Source organism: Halictus rubicundus, chromosome 16, assembly GCF_050948215.1.
Source record: "Halictus rubicundus isolate RS-2024b chromosome 16, iyHalRubi1_principal, whole genome shotgun sequence".
Classification (NCBI taxonomy): Eukaryota; Metazoa; Arthropoda; class Insecta; order Hymenoptera; family Halictidae; genus Halictus; species Halictus rubicundus.
Window position 1 is genome coordinate 3,571,779 of NC_135164.1, and position 19,425 is coordinate 3,591,203.

At 38.8% G+C, this 19,425-nt stretch overlaps 5 protein-coding genes across 7 annotated transcripts; 1 reads left to right on the plus strand and 4 right to left on the minus strand.

Annotated features, from left to right (window-relative positions):
• Positions 1-183: 183 nt before the first annotated feature.
• Positions 184-4,382, minus strand: Hira (histone cell cycle regulator-like protein). Of its 2 annotated transcripts, none has more exons than XM_076802101.1 (11): positions 3,992-4,378; positions 3,842-3,904; positions 3,637-3,747; positions 2,951-3,549; positions 2,578-2,859; positions 2,205-2,476; positions 1,588-2,131; positions 1,322-1,511; positions 910-1,194; positions 744-838; positions 184-646 (listed from the first exon to the last, which is right to left on the minus strand). In XM_076802101.1, the coding sequence occupies exons 1-11, from the start codon at positions 4,026-4,028 to the stop codon at positions 524-526; spliced, it is 2,601 nt and encodes an 866-aa protein (XP_076658216.1). In that variant the 5' UTR covers positions 4,029-4,378; the 3' UTR covers positions 184-523. The 2 variants fall into 2 exon arrangements, with proteins under 2 accessions (XP_076658216.1, XP_076658217.1); XM_076802102.1 differs by having other exon boundaries at positions 529-646; positions 730-838; positions 3,992-4,382.
• A 109-nt stretch (positions 4,383-4,491) lies between these two features.
• LOC143362173 (uncharacterized) lies at positions 4,492-7,727 on the minus strand. The gene is made up of 9 exons (XM_076802103.1): positions 7,714-7,727; positions 7,001-7,115; positions 6,619-6,916; positions 6,378-6,531; positions 6,154-6,296; positions 5,870-6,066; positions 5,385-5,787; positions 5,069-5,317; positions 4,492-4,993 (listed from the first exon to the last, which is right to left on the minus strand). The coding sequence occupies exons 1-9, from the start codon at positions 7,725-7,727 to the stop codon at positions 4,617-4,619; spliced, it is 1,950 nt and encodes a 649-aa protein (XP_076658218.1). The 3' UTR covers positions 4,492-4,616.
• Positions 7,728-8,452: 725 nt separating this feature from the next.
• On the minus strand, positions 8,453-10,055 carry LOC143362091 (death-associated inhibitor of apoptosis 1-like). Its single transcript, XM_076801932.1, has 2 exons — positions 9,087-10,055; positions 8,453-9,014 (listed from the first exon to the last, which is right to left on the minus strand). Exons 1-2 carry the CDS (start codon positions 9,996-9,998, stop codon positions 8,637-8,639), a joined length of 1,290 nt encoding a protein of 429 aa, XP_076658047.1. The 5' UTR covers positions 9,999-10,055; the 3' UTR covers positions 8,453-8,636.
• Positions 10,056-10,176: 121 nt separating this feature from the next.
• On the plus strand, positions 10,177-14,714 carry Drp1 (dynamin related protein 1). 2 transcript variants are annotated; one of them, XM_076801928.1, is made up of 7 exons: positions 10,177-10,781; positions 11,112-11,676; positions 11,745-11,992; positions 12,098-12,805; positions 13,010-13,346; positions 13,437-13,648; positions 13,867-14,714. In XM_076801928.1, the coding sequence occupies exons 1-7, from the start codon at positions 10,680-10,682 to the stop codon at positions 13,921-13,923; spliced, it is 2,229 nt and encodes a 742-aa protein (XP_076658043.1). In that variant the 5' UTR covers positions 10,177-10,679; the 3' UTR covers positions 13,924-14,714. The 2 variants fall into 2 exon arrangements, with proteins under 2 accessions (XP_076658043.1, XP_076658044.1); XM_076801929.1 differs by lacking the exon at positions 13,867-14,714 and having other exon boundaries at positions 13,418-13,649.
• LOC143362089 (protein-lysine N-methyltransferase SMYD4) lies at positions 14,043-19,318 on the minus strand. Its single transcript, XM_076801930.1, has 4 exons — positions 18,725-19,318; positions 17,114-17,927; positions 15,240-15,891; positions 14,043-15,127 (listed from the first exon to the last, which is right to left on the minus strand). The coding sequence occupies exons 1-4, from the start codon at positions 18,739-18,741 to the stop codon at positions 14,598-14,600; spliced, it is 2,013 nt and encodes a 670-aa protein (XP_076658045.1). The 5' UTR covers positions 18,742-19,318; the 3' UTR covers positions 14,043-14,597.
• Between the last annotated feature and the right edge of the window lie 107 nt (positions 19,319-19,425).

The following is a 19,425-nucleotide window of genomic DNA, read 5'->3' on the forward strand; positions in this document are numbered from 1 at the left end:
TATATCGAAACGTTTATAAACGTATGCAGGCAATCATTAATCACCCGGAGTGTAGCTGACCAAAGGTATGCGGCATATGATGGCTCGATTCAACTGTTTTTGTAGACAAAAATGACTTCGATTGCACTGTACGCAGTAATCTTGATTTTACACTGTTTCAAGCTTGTTAGATTTTCCACGAGATTTTTTAGTAAAAAATTCGATTTTATTAGTTTAGTTTACTTATGCCTATGACATAAACGATATAAAAAACTGTACAATCTTATTTCCCTATAACGACGTGCTTTTAAAATGTACAAGAAATCCAAAAAATTTCTTAAATGATGTTAGAATATTCTACGCTTTTTAGGAACTGAAAAGAATGTTTAAAAGTGGCTTTTTACATTACATCTTAGTTAATTTATAACATTAAATTAATATAAAAATCGATTAACATCATTTTAGAATCACGATGTATAATATACGTATGAATAATTACAATACAAATGTCACATATCGGGGTTAAGGTTCAATAGAGTGTCTATCAAACCGTTTGATTTTTTAGCGTAGTTAACTGTTCCGTGTATTCGAGATACAACCTTTGCCAACGAAGGTGTCCACCAACAACGGTCAATACATCTTCCAAAAGTTTATGTTTCTTCATTCCCTGTACACAAATTGAATAACGTATTAACAATACCCAACCTCATGTATAATACAATACTATATTTATAATACGATGTAACAGACACTTGAACCGATACCAGTATCAAAGGATCCCATATGCTTTTGGAAGCTGATGTGTGACTCGGACCCAAAAGATCATCTAAAATTAACCTCAAACGTTTCTCTAATCCATCTGGAAGATATATATATGGTTGAAAAATACGATCGGTAAATATAAAATATAAATTGCATATTCAAATCTACCTTGAGTCAATAAAAAGGACACTAAAGCTATGAGCCAATGTACATATTCCTGTGCGCTTCCAACTGCTCTGGAAGCGAGCATTTGTTGTTCTAAATAGGATACTACACTGGGAGCGCTATGGGGTAATCTTGGATTAGGTAAAGTATTTCCAGCTGTTCTCAATAATCCTTCTTGTAAAGAAGAAAGAGGTCCCCTGGGTGCTCTACTTCCGGATGTACTGGACGCATTAAATGACGCCCAGCGCCATATAGGATCTTGACTGTCGCCAATTAATAACCACGTACCTAAATATATACATATATATCTATACGTACCATATTGTTTGTGAGTAAACATTTGTTACAGCATACTACATATATTCGGGTGTCGATCGTTCACAAACGTGTCACAGACATGTATCGATTTACGTACCCATTTCTTTATGATATATGTATGCTCTGGCATTGGTAAAGGCTAAATGAGGCATTCCATTGTATAAGGTGCAGGATAACAAAGAGGTGCCTGGTACTGCCAAGTGTGCAGCAGAAGTGGAAACTATCATTCTACACGAGTATCCTATTTCCCACACACGAACTGCTCCACAACTTGAAATGACCATTACCTGAAGATACAATTGTCATCCATTTATCGAAAATAAAACGAAAATAAAAATAGGTTAATAGTAAAAATATTATTACCGCATTCCCAACTGCATGGACTTTTGCAAGCGGTGCGGGCGGAGCCAGAGGAGGTGCTGGCCGACATCCTTTCGCAGGATGAAACGTATGAAGGCTTCCATCTTCTAAACCAAGTGCTATAACCGCTGGCGAGGCTGCTAGGGCTACAGCACTGTATCCTAAATATAAATCCCAAGTTGGTTCAGAATCTGTACCCTTGAACACTTGTAAATGAGCTAAACCTTGGCTATTGGTCACGGTTACAGCATAGTGGCCAGCTTGTTGAGACAAGGAACTGGATGGCTTTAACGGGGGAAGTAAAATTTGATTTGTACTTCTTTCAGATGTGATTTTTGGCTTTTTAGTAGGCGCAGCGTGATGTAGTTTCGGTGTAGTTTGTTCGCGTCGTTTTAAAGTCAATGTAGACGTTGGACTATTGGTATTGGTCGAATTCACTGAAGCGGTAACATTGGGCGCTACAACATCGTTTCGCTTCTCTATAAGTATCGAACTTTTGATTTGACTGGTAAATGTTGGTGTCCCCAATCTAGCAATCGATGAGTCCCTAATATACAAACAGAATCGTTGTAATATTAAAAATGTTTTAAGATTATCTTAAGTTACTTATATCAACGAACATTGTATCTGATGGCGGTGGTATAAACATTGGCGTTATCCGCCTTTTACCATCGGACGTCCTTGTTTCGATTTGTTTATTAATTGGACCTTTCGCGGGAGTTGTAGGCGTAGTAGTCGGAGGCTGTACCGAATTTATACTTGTTGACGTTTGCGTTTGAGTTGTTAACGTTGGTGAAGATGTTGTCTTCAAATTGAGAAGCTCCGGTGCTTCCATTACCGTACAACTGCCTTGAACCAAAGGTTTACCGTACAAACGTTCATGAAGACTACTCTGCAATGAAATAAAACCTAGTATACAGTCTATTAACATATTATAATTATAAATTACAATATATAGTAAATAATTCAATAATGCACAAGTTGAACGATTACTTGTTCGGCAGGATCTAACGGTTGACCCAATTCCTGTTGAGTAAACTCGATAAGTACAACAGATCCGTCCCAAGAACAAGCTGCTAGGCGTAGACCGCATGGTGACCAACTAGCATCTAGTACCGAGTGCGTAAACAATTCATGTATCACTACTAAAGGCCTTTTTAACGAAGTTAACCATACAGATAGGGAACGGTCACGGGATCCTATAGCAACGCAACAATACTGTTGCGGTTTAGAAGATCCTGGTTGTTTTTTTTGTAAAATATTTCCATTGAATCTCTGAAAGAAGAGAAGAATCATTGAATAAATTATAAAGTATGTATACTTTTTATAATACTACTTATAACGTAATAACTATTATATTACATACCACGCATGTAACGGCTTTTCTATGCCCTACAAAATCTTTGTCTTGGGTCCATCCATCTCTTTCGATTATTTGAGCAGTTGGGCCACCGCCATTCATGGCATGAGCCGACACTAAATATTGACCATCGGGACTCCAAGAAAGTCTTAATACGTGAGTGGTTCCACCGCATTCGTCGAACGGTTCGGATATCAGCGCTGCTTCTGTCCAATCGGTAGTACGCCATACGCGTAACGTTTTGTCATCAGATTGAGAAGCTAAATATTTCCCAACAGGATCCCAAGTAATCCCTTTCACGAATCCTTTATGACCTTTCAACACGGCCACAATGGCTGGAAATTTCGAAGCATCCCATACGATTACGCTATTGTCTACCGAGGCAGAAGCCAACCATGGACTATGTGGTGCCCATGCGAGATCCAATACGTCTGCTTCGTGAGAACGTAAAGTAGCTATGCAACGCCATGTTTCTACGCTGGACTTTCCACCGAACATAGAACTGCCGCCGACTCCACCGGACAACCTCCAAATCATAATGAGTTTATCTACGCCACCCGATGCCAATAATCCAGTATTGCTCCATCTAACACAGTTGACGCATGCTATAAAATAAAAATAATAAACTTTTAAATTAAAATTAAATTATATATATATATATTGAAATTAAATTATATGTATATTGTTTGTACCAAGATGATTATCTAATTGACACAACATTTTTGGAATATTCTCATCTAATTCTGCAATTTCATTAACTACTGGTTCCATGTTCCATATGACAACCCTCCCGGAATCACCTCCTAAAATGATCAAATGAGTGGTTGAGTATCATATTTCGAAGAAACGAAAACAGTAAACCAGGAAAAACATAACATAAATGGAAGATAGTAATACCTTGACCACCCGTAGCGAATCTTTTTCCATCTGGATGTATATCCACAGAAAATATTGGATAACCTAGAAAATAATTGAATTTTTAACTCGCATATTGTAAGTGTAAAATTTGAAATACGTGTACTTGAAACTTGAATGAAATATACAAACCATCGTGCGTAACCCAATTTGGCTTTACTAACTTCATATTATATTATATTATGTGGTAGAATTTGATTAATTTAACAATATCTTTATAATTCTCGGTTCATAGTTCATTTTAAATTCATCGATACTTTCGTTTCTCGTAACTATAACGCTCTTCGAATGGCATAACCTCGAAACGAGATACAAACAAAATCTCACTACCGGCAATATCTTCAGCCTGATTTCTATGTATTTACATATAAAACACTGATCTAATAGAAATATCAGTGATGTAAAATTTACATTACAAGATCTATATATAAGTCTTCATTCATCTTCATAGAGATCACAGTGTCCTCTTTGATACAAATGACGAAGTACACGTTTAAACAGTGTAACCAACGCAACATGTACTTGAAATGGATAATTTCTCTCTTGGTGATTCCCCCATTCATGCAATCTAGAGGATTTGATTTAGGAAGATAGTCCAAAGGAGAATACAGAGCTTAAAAACTATGCATACATACAATGCAATACTAATTATTTATTACAAATTTTATACAAAATATGTGGCTATTAAACTCTTAGATGCTCTTATCTTGCAATTATTTTTTACCATGTCTTGGTTGGTTAATTACTTGTATGATTACTATACACGATCAAGTAATTTCTTATAGCGTTCAACCAAATCGCTGATCGAACGCCTTCGTTGAGTCTTTGTAATTCTTTCTGTTTCGTTGCTCGTCATTTCTGTAGTTATTGTTTCGCACAAATTAAGAACATTTGATGTTTTTTGGAGCATGTTCACTACATCTTTCACCTCAGACGCGTCTTCGGGCTCATCATCTTTTGCGATGGTCAATTTTATAGGAGTAGTAAATTCAATACTCTTGTCAAACATGGTCTTTTCCGACATATTCTGACCAAGTTCTAATATATCATTCACACCTTCAATTGTATTTGCAATTGCAGTCGAGTTTGCTTTTGTATTGGTACAAGAAGGTACAGATATTACGTTTGAGATTGCTGTAAATAAAATAAATAATTTTAACATTTTGTGATGGACACCAAAGTTACAATAATTCAATATTGCTTGCAAACCTGTAGTGTTATTTCTTTTTGTACGCGTAGAAAATAATCGAGAATATTTTTCAGCTTGTTTCGAAGATAACAAATTCTTTTTACTTGAAACTGGAAGAGCATGTAATGACGGTGTATCATCGTTAATTGTCGATATCGAATCATCGAAATTAATATGAGATGCGAACAAATTTTCTCTGAATTTTGATCTTGGTGCAGAATTATTTGGCTTCAAATGTTCGTATCTCGAAAATAGCGACTTGTATACAGCTAAAATATAGTTGTCAATATAGTATTGTGTACGTAATAATAATAATTCTAATAGTACGAGTTATACCTCCCACTGGAGTCAATACTAGGCGGTTTTGTAGATCAAATTCTATGTCTGTACAACTGGTGTCGATTTTTATAGTTGGTGTTGACATTAGAAGAACATTATTGGTAGTAGATACTTCCAAATCATTGTAAATTTGAACAATGTTGTTTTTTTGTAATATATGATATAATTTCTGACGTGTTTCCGATATCAGTGTTTTGATGTCAGATAAATGCATTTGACATATGTTTAAAGCTTCAGTTATATCTTTGCAACTCGATTCTGTCTGCAATCGACACACCGAAAGGTCCTCCAACGAATTTAATTTCAATCGCTGATATAACTGAATCAATATCGATTCGAATAGTAGAATAAAATTATGTAAATTTAATTTTTCATTTGCGTATAGTTGAAGTAGGTGTGTCTGAAACGAGAAATACATTTCCTTTTAATGCATCGCTTTAGATTATGAAGTAAATGTTAAAGAATTTTGGAATGTTGCTTACTTGCATATTGTAAGGAAACAGTTCAGACATTTCCAAATAATTTATCCTTTGGTATTGGTTTGCATCCAACGTTTGAATATCGCTACTGATGCTGGATACTATATCGTTCACTCTCTGACTAAGTTCTTTTACATTTTTTAAAATTGAATTTTTATTTTGTAGGTAATACAAGCATTTGCGTATAGTCGTTTTCCACACTGAAATTAATATGTGAATATCAACATTTAAAAACTGAATTCGAATATATAAATTATACAAAATAAAATGTTGAGTATAATATTAACTTTGTATCACGTCTTTGTCATTTATATCCACCAAGCGTTTCTTAATCGTAGAATAAACAGGAGCATCGTTTGTAATAGTTTTAATTACTTGTTCGCTCTCAAAAATTTCTGTTTTAATGTTATTTAATTTTTGTTCTTCCTTTCTAAAAAACAAAGAGACAAATAAACAATCTTAATTGCAATGTTACAGTTCATAGATAAATAGTAAAGAACGCAAGAATTACTTTAAAAAAGTTTCAGCTGCTTCTTCCATTTCCGATAAAGCACGATGTCGGTCAAAAATACTACAACATACCTTTGCGTATGTCTTTTTTAAAAACTTTTTTCCTACATTTGCTTCGATTCCCATTTGGGGTATAAACATAACATCGTAACTACCTATAAAAATAGACGCATCATTAAATAATTACAAACTATTATAAATAATGGTTAGTAATAACATGATTTTGATAGTATACACCTTACTTGTAGAAACAATATATTTTCTTAGTACCACTTGTGATAACTTCCACATAATAATTGTAAATTTGCTACCACTAGCATGAAACAAGTGAGACACAAGTATATTTGGAAATTCGATGTCACGATTTTCTGTGGATATGACTGTTAAAAATGTCTTAACATTATTACGGTATATTGCTTCTGTTTTTTTACATGTCACTGGCCATTCGAATAACTTCTTGAAGCGCTTTGAGTCGTATATTGTTAATAAATAGTGAGACGTGTGTAAAAAACCTGCCGTGTTGGGCTTGTCAAACATGCCCTACATACAAAACACAAATTACAACAAGATATATGCATATATACGTAAGTACAGGATATGTTTTGTTTAGTAACTAGAATGTACCTCACGAAAATGTTGCTTGAATTCCTCGCTGGGCGGAACTAATTCAGTCAGTAACGAAACATTGCGATAGAATGATGCGCTTGTAGCCATTGAATCCAAAAAGTTGATAGTTCCTCTATAAAATTACACACCACCTACTTACATTCTACGTTTGTCGACAAGGATATACCAGGATATACGACTATATGACACCTTGGGTAACGTTACGAGAAAACATTTGAATTTCAAAAGTTTTGACTTGCTCGGTCATAAATAGAAAACATATAGAATGGTAAAATTCGCATTTAGGCGCCATTCTTCGTAGCGGCAGAATGTTCAAACCACAAACTTGAGGGCAAGATTATACAGAGTACGGCGAGCAGCAATTAGTGATGGGCATTATCGATGATTATCGACTAAATTCAACTATCGACTAATTACTATTTAGTTACTACATACTATCGAATATTTAGTCGATATTTTTTGGTCGACTGAAATTTCGTTTTAGTGGTTACGTTTAGATTGCGGGCTATAGTCTATGCCTACGTATATCACATATATAGTTTATATCGCATAAATAGCAATAAGATTTTAACATCTAATATGAATTAAAGTATTTCGCATAAATAGCAATAAGATTTTAACATCTAATATGAATTAAAGTATTGAAATATCTATTACATATTTCATTACTTGCATATTTGCACGTCCTGTCATAATCATGTATTTCTAACCTTTTCTGTTTCATCGTGTGACACTGACATTTGAAATTTCAAGATGGCAACGTGTAAAACAGCGACTGAAAATAGTAACCCAACCACTACTACATAAATTCAGTCGATAGTTTAAAAAATCAGTCGACTGAAAATAGTAGTTGGCTACTATCGATTTAGTCGATAGTTTTTAGTCGATGGTGCCCATCACTAGCAGCAACCGCTGCGATGCCGCGCCGCCACTGATATACAGGGTGTCCCGTGTCCCGTAACTGGTGGTACAACCGAGCAGGGAGCAGCAGGGAGTGATTCTACATGAAAAACTGAGTCGAAAATATAGAATAAAATTTTTTTATACAAGGCTTTGTTTTCGAGAAAAATGAGTTTGAAAATTTGTCTGGTGCGCGTGCGCGCAGCTTACTTGCGGCTCAACGGACTTTATTCTGAGGTACCTCAATCTTTTTTCGCAAAAGTTTTCGAGGTTTGTATACATCGAATAAATCGAAGGTCGAGGTTACAATATTAGAATTACCTTTGAGGAATTCGTTTAATTCATAAATTGTTGGAAGTGCTGTCCACGTTATTGTAGACATAATTGTGCTCTTCGTATTAAATTTTATTACAAACACTGCTCAGCAGCCTACACTGAAGAAACGATCTGCGAGTGAGCAAACTAACTATTATTTAACACAAAATTGTTCGCTACGTGTTACAAACACTTTGAAGAAACCTCATTTCTGTGTCCTACTCAACGAAGAAGATTGAGATCATTATATTATAATTATGTATTATTATATACTACATTATGTATTTATATTACATTGAAATAAAATATTGTTAAAATAAGCTATTGTTACAAAACGTATTATACCCTTTAAGCATAAGTTTACTTCTAAGTTTACTGTACAGTAGGTATATGTGTATGTGGGGAATATTATCACGCCTCATGAGACGAAAGCTCGCACGGTCAAGGTAACAGGCTCTCTGCATATTACACAAGTTGTCATGCCAAGAGCACACTTCACACAAGCTACTATATGTCTACATGGTAAAAATAGTACTCCTAATTCTTCATTGTAACAAATTTTGCACATCCTCGCATCATCTATGGTCTTATTGTTTTGCGTTTTCGCATTCGATAGATCTTCTATGCTTTCTTTTACAGATTCTGCGACAGATCCGATTCTTTCTATGCCACTATCTGCGGAACAGGATTGAGAACTTGGACAAGGATTACTTTCCGCATGTTCCTTCATTTCTACGCTCATCAATACAGGTTGAACTTTCTTAATAAAACTTGGCAGATTCATCTGCATTGTTTCCTGGAACAAAATAATATAAGAACAACAATCTATGTACAGAGAAAATCGAAAATTTAACATTTTTCCACATACCTCTTTGGATGGCGGTGATATGTGCTGACCTGTTACTTTATTAACATAGTCTTGATCTTTAACCATCATCAAATAATAACATTTCGAGAACCATTTTGCGTGTTGTTCCCAGGGTTCATCTCCCAGTTCCCAATCTTTCAAACCACCGCCGCAATAATAACACACTGTTTGATCACCTTTACCGGTGTAATAAAAACCAGCATCCGCTAACTGTTCTTTTGTTTGTGCCATAGCTTTTGGCCATGTTTCAAATGTCCGTAGTCTAGCATCATAACTGGCATATTCAGGATGTACTGGTCCTTTAGGTCTTGCTAAACCTAAACAACTTAGTTTTGCTGTACTTGGTAATTGTAATTCCGATGTTAAATTATGATTGTCCGGACCAGAAGTATGTCTATATTCTACTCCGTAAAGGCCACATACGTCTCTACTCCTTGGCCTTGGTGGTAAAACTGTGTTAGGATCTACTCCGATTGGGACATTGCCACAATTAATTTTTCGAATAAATCTGCATCTTGCCGACCAACGTTGGTGGTCAACCATCGGATTATCACCTTCTACCCATTGACATATTTCCACACGACATTCAAAGCATCTCACTTTATCGTCTTCGCCTGTGTAATAAAATCCAGCAGCCGCAAGTCTTTTTGGTTCTATAATATACGGCAGAGGCCAATTTTCAAAACTCTGCAGTCTGGCTTGTTCAAAACGATAATCAATGTTATCTACTTCGTCGTTTAACGAGTGAGTTGTAGGAGGTGTTGGCGGTGTTAACTGTGAATTTGCTGAAGACTTAATACTTGAATCACTTCCCAACGCTATACGATGTTCAACAATACCAGTCATCGTACTTAGAAACAATGGTTTTGTACAGGTATCCTTGACTATTTCTTTTTTGGCACGAAGTCCCATAAGATAAGATAGGTCTATCCTATATGCCTAAAGTCGAAACATAAACCACAGAGTATACAGAGTAGAGTTTCACGGTAGAAATGAAGTAAATCTATATTCATACGCATCAACCGTGGCTATGCAGTGATTGGTCCACAGTCTACGGTCTACAGTCTATATATATATCATATAGAGTAATATACGTATTTGCACTCTTACGGCTCGTCAGTGGTCACAGTGGTAAATGCTGTTACTGTTAGTATCAAATGAATTGCTAAGTACTACTGATTAATCGCATTTGCGAAGTTCGTGTAAACTGCGATATCTATTGCATATTCAAATTTTAGCAATTTAGCGGTAAAAAGATTCAGCAACGTTGTGCACACAATTTGCAGTGGACGTTACTGTTGCTCCTTGAATTATGACATGCGCACGCGTGTGGACTATGGAGCAGGAAAACGGTGGTTGGGAGCAGCGGTTGTAGAATTGTTGCAGTGATTTTAACGGAAATTTTACAACCACCGAAATTACTACAGAAGCCAGTATAATATTCGCCAAAAAACGGAGTTTATTGCGGCAACTGCTTGGTGTCATTAACAACGCATGTAATTACAGCTGTAATTATAGCAGAAGTACATTTTACACCGGCTTGAACCGCGTAACTGTCTTTCGATCGATTTACCTCACACTTATTTCTTCACGATGGAAGCTTTGATACCCGTTATAAACAAATTGCAAGATGTATTTAATACTGTCGGAGCAGATGCTATTCAGCTACCACAAATTGTCGTACTTGGCACACAGGTCAGTTCATAGGTTTAAATTACTAGTAACGTGAAAATTCGTGTTATCTATCGCGATTGTCTGAATTAAAATATTAATTTTTCTATAGATGAAATCGCACAGTAAAACAGACTAATAACTGATACTATTGTATTTGAAAAACATTCTTCTGCATTGTTTCTTTTGTTTTTTTAATTGTCTACTATAAAACATTTATTTATCCTGTCTCGAAATCAAATTGTTAGACTTGAAACAAATTGTTCGCTATTAACAGTATGACTGAGTTAAAATTTGTTCAACATAATACATTGACATCTCTATATAGGACACGAGTAATAATTTCCTTTTCAGAGTTCTGGGAAATCCTCAGTAATCGAAAGTTTAGTCGGTCGATCGTTTTTACCAAGAGGTGTAGGAATAGTCACTCGACGTCCATTGGTGTTACAACTTGTCTATGCTCCTAAAGAAGATCGTGAACACCGCAGCGCAGAAAATGGAACGCTGGATCTGGACGAGTGGGGAATTTTTTTACATACCAAGAATAAAATTTATACAAACTTTGATCATATATGTAAAGAAATTGAAACCGAGACCGAACGCATGGCTGGATGTAACAAAGGGATTTGTCCGGAACCGATCAATTTAAAGATTTATTCGAAAACGGTCGTTAATTTGACGCTTATAGATCTCCCTGGTATCACAAAGGTACCGGTCGGCGACCAACCCGAAGATATAGAAAATCAAATATCTCAGCTCGTATTGAAGTATATATGTAATCCTAATTCCATTATATTGGCTGTGGTCACTGCAAATACCGACATGGCTACCAGTGAAAGTTTAAAACTCAGCAAAGACGTGGATCCGGATGGAAGACGTACTTTAGCAGTTGTGACGAAATTAGATCTTATGGATGCTGGTAATCACCTGAAATTCTCAGTTTGTCGCAACAAACTACAAAACGTATTACATTGCACGCCGTTTCAGGAACGGATGCTATCGACATATTATGCGGCAGGGTAATTCCTGTAAAACTAGGGATCATCGGGGTGGTTAATCGTTCTCAGCAGGATATAATAAACAATAAAAGTATTCACGAGGCGTTAAGAGACGAGGCCGCATTCTTACAGCGGAAATATCCCTCTTTGGCCAACAGAAATGGAACCCCTTATCTCGCTAAAACGTTGAATCGTTTGCTTATGCAACACATTCGGGACTGCCTTCCAGAATTAAAGGTAACAGGATCGTAGAAGAGCAACGAGCATTCGCGAGACATAGTTAGAAATAATGCAATACTAAAATGAACATAATCTGGTAGAACTTGTATCTTTTGAAAACAGATGAGAGTAAACGTGATGGTGTCTCAATTTCAAAGCCTGCTGAATTCGTACGGGGAGGACGTTGGCGACAAGAGCCAAACGTTACTACAAATTATCACGAAATTCGCGAGCAGCTATTGCTCGACAATAGACGGAACTGCCAAAAACATTGAAACAACGGCGTTGTACGGTGGTGCTCGAATTTGTTATATTTTTCACGAATCGTTTGGCAAAACGCTCGACTCGATTCATCCGCTAGCCGGCCTCACGAAAGGAGATATTTTGACTGCCATTCGAAACGCGACTGGTCCGAGACCAGCTCTATTCGTGCCAGAAGTTTCGTTCGAGCTGTTGGTCAAACGGCAAATCCGAAGACTCGAGGAGCCTTCTTTACGCTGCGTGGAACTGATTCATGAAGAGATGCAAAGTATTATACAGCACTGTGGTACCGAAGTGCAACAGGAAATGATGCGTTTCCCAAAGTTGCACGAGCGCATCGTCGACGTTGTGACGCAGCTGTTGCGTCGACGACTGCCGGCCACCAATCACATGGTTGAAAATCTGGTTGCGATAGAATTGGCTTACATAAACACAAAGCATCCAGATTTTCATAAAGATGCCGTCCTCGCGTCGTCTATACTACAAAATGCTGACGGGGATATTCCGAAACACAATAAGAGACATCCTTCTGCCACGAGTACATCGAGTCCCATAATGCCAAACGACACCGTAAGTAATCATCGATCGATTGATCGTAGTAGTTTTTCAATGGCTAATTCTTCCGTTGTCACACCATTGCAAACAATCGTATCGATTGACTTAATTAGAAAGTGAGTGTTTATGTTTGTGTTTGTATTGGCGCGAGCGTGAGTGTGCGATGTTCGGTGTGTGTTTATTCACGTAACTAATATTACTCTAACGTGTACTTAACAGAGTATAAAATCAGCGAACAGTCAAGAGGATGTGGCAACTTTTCCCGAGCAAAACAAGGACCAACAAGGACACCCAAATCATTGGTTGCTAAGTAATTGGTTGCCGCAGGGGAAAACCGACTCGAGTAACTCGATCGACGGCTCGCCCCTGAGAAATCGAGAAAACAGCGGTTCTCCCCTCCCAAATTCGCATTCGCATTCGAATTCAAATCCAAATCCAGTAATCGAAATACAGAAACCATCTCCTCAGCAGAAACCGGTAAATCTACTCCCGGAGGTACCGCTGCAAACATATCGACAGCTTAGCAAACGGGAGCAACGGGACTGTGATGTTATTGGTAAGAATAGAGAGAATTTGTCTGATCTCGTTTTCCTTGATTTGCCTTTCGATGCCAGTTCATTACCTAAGTAAACATATTGCTTTGCAGAGAGACTAATCAAATCGTACTTTTATATCGTAAGAAAGTCTATACAGGATAGCGTACCGAAGGCTATCATGCATTTCCTAGTCAACTATGTGAAAGATAATTTACAAAGCGAGCTCGTGACTCACTTGTACAAGTCTGATCAGGCCGAGGTGCTGTTAAACGAGAGCGATCACGTCGCTGTCAGGCGCAAGGAATCGGCAGACATGCTAAAGGTACGTTCCATCGATTCGCCAACTCTCCCCTTAACGTCGCGTTTCTATTCTCTGCGACAGCAACGAGTCAACAAGGGCCGAGATAAGATGGCATCCTTTTTTTTTTAACATCTCGTCCAGAGTTCGCCCAAGACGCGTCACGTTAAGGGGGGAAACGCTACGAAGAGAAACTGTTTCAAAAGTTGTTCGTATACATACTCACGTGTTTCCTGTTGCAGGCGCTAACTCAAGCCAGTCACATCATCAGTGAAATTCGAGAGACGCATATGTGGTAACCATACCAAACTTGTACACCATACACGCACCATCGAGTTATAGTTTAATATAGATATTTTTTGGGCGTTTCTAGTAGATACATCGACGAGTGAAATTACGCGTGTGTCGATCCACTGTATATACATATATCATTTTTATTTTCTGTACAAGCAGTGTCTACGCATTTTCTTTTGACTTCACATTGTTAGCGCGTAAAACACACGTAACGATATGTTGCCGTATCGCATGCATTTATGGCAATCGTTGACGCGACGAATACCAAGCAACGCGGAATCGTGTTTAAGTAGTTAACGGTGCTCACGTCACAACCACACGAATCGAAGGAACGCTTTATCGGATTCATTCGGAATACTAGCGAAATGATCGATTAATATATATATATATCGTAAAGCGCGAGGACCGATTGGAAAATGTTGTCGTGACTGTAGAGCAGTCAACACAATTGTTTTGTAATATTTTGCACTGCTCATAGGACTCGACTAAAAGATGGTGTCTAATACAAGGAGATGTCGTAAAATTTCTGTTCGTTTTTTAAACACTTTGTGATATAAATCCCAAAATCGTGTGTATCGATGTGATACGTACGTATATTATACAATACATACACAATATTATGTATATACATATGTACCAGTGTGTGTATTCATATATACATATAATTGTTAACTTATTGTTATTGAGAGGTGCAGCCAAACCGATTGTAACATTGAATGATACATTGTTGTGTTTTGATAGTTTCGCTGTTGGGCGCAACAAAGAACTTTTCAATAAAGTTTATGTGCTCGATCAACTGGGGCAGAGCCTGTGTGTACTGGCCCTCGTACATTTTCGAGATCGCGTTCAATCGTCTGTCGACCGATTTTCGAAATTGTGCGTACAATTTCTTGCGGTCGAGTTTCTTCTCGTTGCACTTGCAACGTTGCGCGACGTTGGTCGACACGCGTCGGTCGTCTTTGTCAACATTACCGTTCAACGAGAACGAACCGACGGGTTCCGAGCACGTTCTGCATTTGTAAGCGATCGTTTCGGGTAACGGAAACTGCCAGTTTCCGGCGCAAGCCTCGCAATCGCACAGAAAACGATACTTTTTGCTCAAGTGCTCGCGTCTTTGTAGCCGCGACTCTTCGAGGAAATGTGGCCCGTAGCAGTCGAGAATCTCGCTACCTTTACCGATAAACCGTAACGTTCTCACCACGACCGTTCCTGCGAAACAATGAGTAAATCATATCATTCCTAAATATGTACGTATTACTTTTCAGCGATCAAGCGAATGCTGACGGTAACGGGCATATAGAAAATGGTATGCATGGCGCACCTGCTACATACGAATGACGCACGACATTCGGATAACAGCTGTGATTCACGAGACTGACCGTCGGGTAGATCGCTCCACCGATCTCCCGCGGCTCCCAAACGTGAGTCTCCTTATTGTACACGTTCTCGACGATCTCGTACGCGTTGCAATTGATAGCCTGCAAATGGTGCATCATTCCTACGGCTAACCAAAGAAAGGCATCCTCTAAACAAACAACGTCCATTTTACTCAAGACAAAGGTGAAACACTTGGTCAAGAAAATCGCTTCGATGCCGCGGATCAGATTCACGTGGTGGTCCAATGCCGCGCAATGAGTCTCCAAAGCTAACACAGTGCGGTAATCCTGGGATTGGTAAATCTCGCTTCTCCCCAACCGGTTGCGATACTCTTTCGCAGCTGCGGCATACCGTCTGACGTGGTCGTCATCTAAAAACGGAATCTTGTCATCGTCCGCTTTATCGTCGTTATCCACGGTCCTGCGTTTCGGGGACAAGGACCCTGCGACCGTCATCCTGTAAGCCAGCAAAAGGTGCGAGACTTGCGTTTGCGTGTCCTCCGATCGAGCTTCGTAAAAGGCGTCGAGTATCAGGCACTCGAACCGATGGTAAGCCTGCCATGCTTCTTTGCGGCACCTTTCCGAACAGAAAGACACCTACGGGAAATTAGCTATCGTGATCCTCGAGTCGTTCCAACCCCGAATCGATCGTTGTTTGTCCGTCGTGGAATCGGGCGTACAACGTGCTTTAGGCAATCATTTCGCGCAAAGTATTCTCGAAACTACATATGGATACATACAGAGTGGGGCAATAACTATGTCCAGTTTGAATATTGCCGTTATTTGTAATAATATTCACCGATGAAGCTACGTTTACTAACCATGGAAATCTCAATTTGCATAATATGCATTATTGGAGTATCGGTAATCCACACTGGTTACGACAAGTTGAGCACCAACGACGATGGTCAATTAACGTATGGTGTAGAATCGTTGGTGATCAAATAATCGGACCGCATTTTATCGATGGAAATCTTACTGGCGAACGATATGAACACTTTATACGAAGTAGATTGGGGACTTTATTAGAAAATGTACCACTAAACGTTCGCCAAATGATGTGGTTACAGCACGACGGATGTCCAGCACATTATGCTCGGAGAGTAAGAGATGCACTGAACGAACTTTACCCAAATAAATGGATAGGACGTGGAGGATTAGTTTCTTGGCTAGCTTGCTCTCCGGATTTAACACCATTAGATTTTTTTCTCTGGGGAGCATTGAAAAATGCTGTTTATCAAGAAGTACCCACTACACCAGAACATATGAAACAACGGATAATTGCAGCATGTGCTAGAATAAGTTCAGAAACGATAAGACATGCACGCGATGCAGGGATACGAAGATTGCAACTTTGCATTACTCCCGTAATGTAATAAAGTTTATTTTACTACCATATTTGACCTTGCATGACCTTCAATGATAACTCGCTGAATTCGTCTCAACAATGGCTATCACATCGTGATAAAAAAGCATAGCATTCCATTTAAAACAATAGAGTTGACTTTGAAATCTCCTCTATGCCTCCACCCACGCAGAAAATGTTTGTGTCACAATATGTCCCCCTCTATACCGTGAAAGTTTTCTATATAACATTTTTTTCATATTATTACAAATAACGGCAATATTCAAACTGGACATAGTTATTGCCCCACCCGTATACAGATTCAAAATTTGCAATTTGCAAACCGAATGCGCTTGATTCCGCGAAAACCGATCGATTTGACCTGGAAATGAACCGTTCTTTTTTTCTTTTCTTTCTCAATTTTATTTTACAATATTCCCGTGGAACCGCGAATATTAGTCAAGTTGTACTAACCGCTCGACAAGAGCGACAGGGTATCTTTACGCTGCCGGTCGGCTTTAGACTGGCGTGGCAATGCAAGCAATTGGTCTCGAGCGCATCCCTGTTGGTGGTGTAGGCGAACGGCGACCCTACGATCAACACGGTTCCCGCCTTGATGTTTCTGGTGGCCACGAGACGTCGACCTCTCTTCTCGTCGACATCCAAGGCCACAGCGTCCGAGGTACTTTGTAGAAGGCTGTTCGGTTTCCCGTCGACGGCGGGTGTCTTGGGAAGAACGCGTTCGTTCGACCGCGCCGTTCGACTTGTGCCTTTTCCCCTGGATGATGACCGCTTCAAGATCTTGGAGCACTCGCTCTCCAAATGCACGCACGCTTTCCTACGTTCGAAGAAATCGTTCATGCTCTCGACGGTCTTATCGTAGAAGCTCGCGGGAAGCGCAAGCATGCATTCGCAGTATCCGAGGCAGCTCGCGAAAGCCCTCGAGTCGTAGCAGCTCTGGGCGCAATCGAACAGAACCTCCAGGAACAACCTACTGGTTACACTGGCCATAAACAGTGTTTCCGCGAGGGCATTAATTCTACTTTCCTGTTCGCCGTTCTCGACGTTTGTCCCCCGTATCTTACAGTAAATCTCAGCCGCCTTAACGTCATCCTTACCCCTGTACGATTCGGCGACTTTCATATTCTTTACGCATGGCATGCCCATGAGGACTTTGATCATTCCTTCTCTGTCCCCTTTCGCCGACGATTCCTTGAAACGAGCCGCGAACGGCTCCGATATTCCACCATCGTAAGCTACTTTGAAGAACTCGTGGAATTTCGTACACCTGCGAACGATCGTATCGCATCAATATTCATCGCAATAGAAAAATGCATCGAGCTACTTAAATATAGAAATGCTTCGCACAAACGTTAACCCTTTGCACTCGGCGCTATATTCATTCTAAAACGAAATTTTTCTTCCGTCTTAGAATATTTTCATTTTATTCATACGAAACTGATCCGATTTCTACATATAATATTTGAATGTTTAGTAATCTATTAAATACAAATTTTGTAATGTAACAAATATTTTGTAAACTTTCTCGTAATTCCTTTGAAATATAATGCCACGATAATTTCTAGTGGTGCTTCAGAGTCATCACTCGAGTGCAAAGGGTTAAGACCCCGCGACCCTGTTCGTTCTAACGATGAGAAACGAATCTGAATCCATCCGGATTTGCAAATTGATCTGTCGATCGATTGACGAAGGCACAGATACCAGATTCCCGAGATCCCCAGATCCCGAGAACTCTGAGGTTCGAACGAATGTCGCATAAAGTGCACGAGACCGGTCACCCTCGGCCGACTACCTTAAATTAGGTCTCTAAATTTACCAACGTAATTTAATCGAAGACTGAAATAGTTCGAGCAATTTCTCATTTTGTCCGCTACGCACACCAGCACACGAACCACGAACCACGATCCTAGTCGTTATTTCTTGTATTAGTTCTCGCGTTTTCGTTCTCGTTATCGTTGAAACGAGATTCGAACGAGATCACATGGATTTTCTATAAACTTTCTATATACTTCGATGACATTTTCTCGAGAGAATTCCTGGGAAAAGCTGTAACGGTGCTCTTACCCCTTTGCCGCAAACATTTTTATGATCGATTCGAAACAGGGAATGATAATGTAATCAGCGTTATATTGACGACAGGCTGCGACTACTTTTACCCCAGGTACAAGACACGACACGAATGAGCTGTGACGATTTCTAAAATTAGATGTTAGAGATTTTACTTTGCTGTATTTTAAAGCGAGAAACTCTGGGAAACAATTGGCCGCAGAGAACAGAAAAATGGCGAATCTCCGTTAAATAATTTCCACCATGGTTGCTTTAATAAAAGCTCTTCGATCGCAACGATTCAACGATCCCATTCGAAAATACGTTTGTATCGTCTGAGATCAGCGAGAGAGGTTTATTTTCTCACGCGAAGAATAATAAGAAACGTTATATTAAAAATTGGATAAACGTATAAGAGAAGCTTTTAAAAAAATGTTCATCGAAGCAGAGCAATCTCAACAATCGTTTCGATAATTTTTTTCGTAGAGCTCTGCTAATTGTAGTCTAACGATTTCAACATGCATTGTACTGTGTATATGTATACATATACAACTATAGTTGTACGCGTAGTCGCAAATGCTATGCGAACTCGTATACAACGGATTTGGTTTATTTTACGATCGAGGAGCTTCTTGCTAAGAAAAAGAAGTTGTTTGATACGCTTCGAATTTTTGGACGAATTTTAAAATTCAATTTTAATACTGCCCTTCTACGATCGA

Bases quoted from the DNA above. Each gene is read 5' to 3' on its own strand.
- LOC143362089 (XM_076801930.1), bottom strand. The intron at 15,892-17,113 runs GTTAGTACAACT...AATTTCCCGTAG, and splicing joins CCTGTCGCTCTTGTCGAGCG to GTGTCTTTCTGTTCGGAAAG. The intron at 15,128-15,239 runs GTGCGCCATGCA...ATTGTTTCGCAG, and splicing joins GCGTCATTCGTATGTAGCAG to GAACGGTCGTGGTGAGAACG.
- LOC143362173 (XM_076802103.1), bottom strand. The intron at 6,297-6,377 runs GTAATTCTTGCG...TTTGTTTTTTAG, and splicing joins GCAGCTGAAACTTTTTTAAA to AAAGGAAGAACAAAAATTAA. The intron at 5,318-5,384 runs GTATAACTCGTA...ACTATATTTTAG, and splicing joins AGTATTGACTCCAGTGGGAG to CTGTATACAAGTCGCTATTT.
- Drp1 (XM_076801928.1), top strand. From the start codon at position 10,680: ATGGAAGCTTTGATACCCGTTATAAACAAATTGCAAGATGTATTTAAT. The intron at 11,677-11,744 runs GTAATCACCTGA...ACGCCGTTTCAG, and splicing joins ATTAGATCTTATGGATGCTG to GAACGGATGCTATCGACATA. The intron at 12,806-13,009 runs GTAAGTAATCAT...TGTACTTAACAG, and splicing joins CCATAATGCCAAACGACACC to AGTATAAAATCAGCGAACAG.
- Hira (XM_076802101.1), bottom strand. From the start codon at position 4,028: ATGAAGTTAGTAAAGCCAAATTGGGTTACGCACGATG. The intron at 2,860-2,950 runs GTATGTAATATA...CTCTTCTTTCAG, and splicing joins GAAAAGCCGTTACATGCGTG to AGATTCAATGGAAATATTTT. The intron at 1,195-1,321 runs GTACGTAAATCG...GTATATATTTAG, and splicing joins CATATATCATAAAGAAATGG to GTACGTGGTTATTAATTGGC.
- LOC143362091 (XM_076801932.1), bottom strand. From the start codon at position 9,998: ATGGGACTTCGTGCCAAAAAAGAAATAGTCAAGGATACCTGTACAAAA. The intron at 9,015-9,086 runs GTATGTGGAAAA...ATTTTGTTCCAG, and splicing joins TATCACCGCCATCCAAAGAG to GAAACAATGCAGATGAATCT.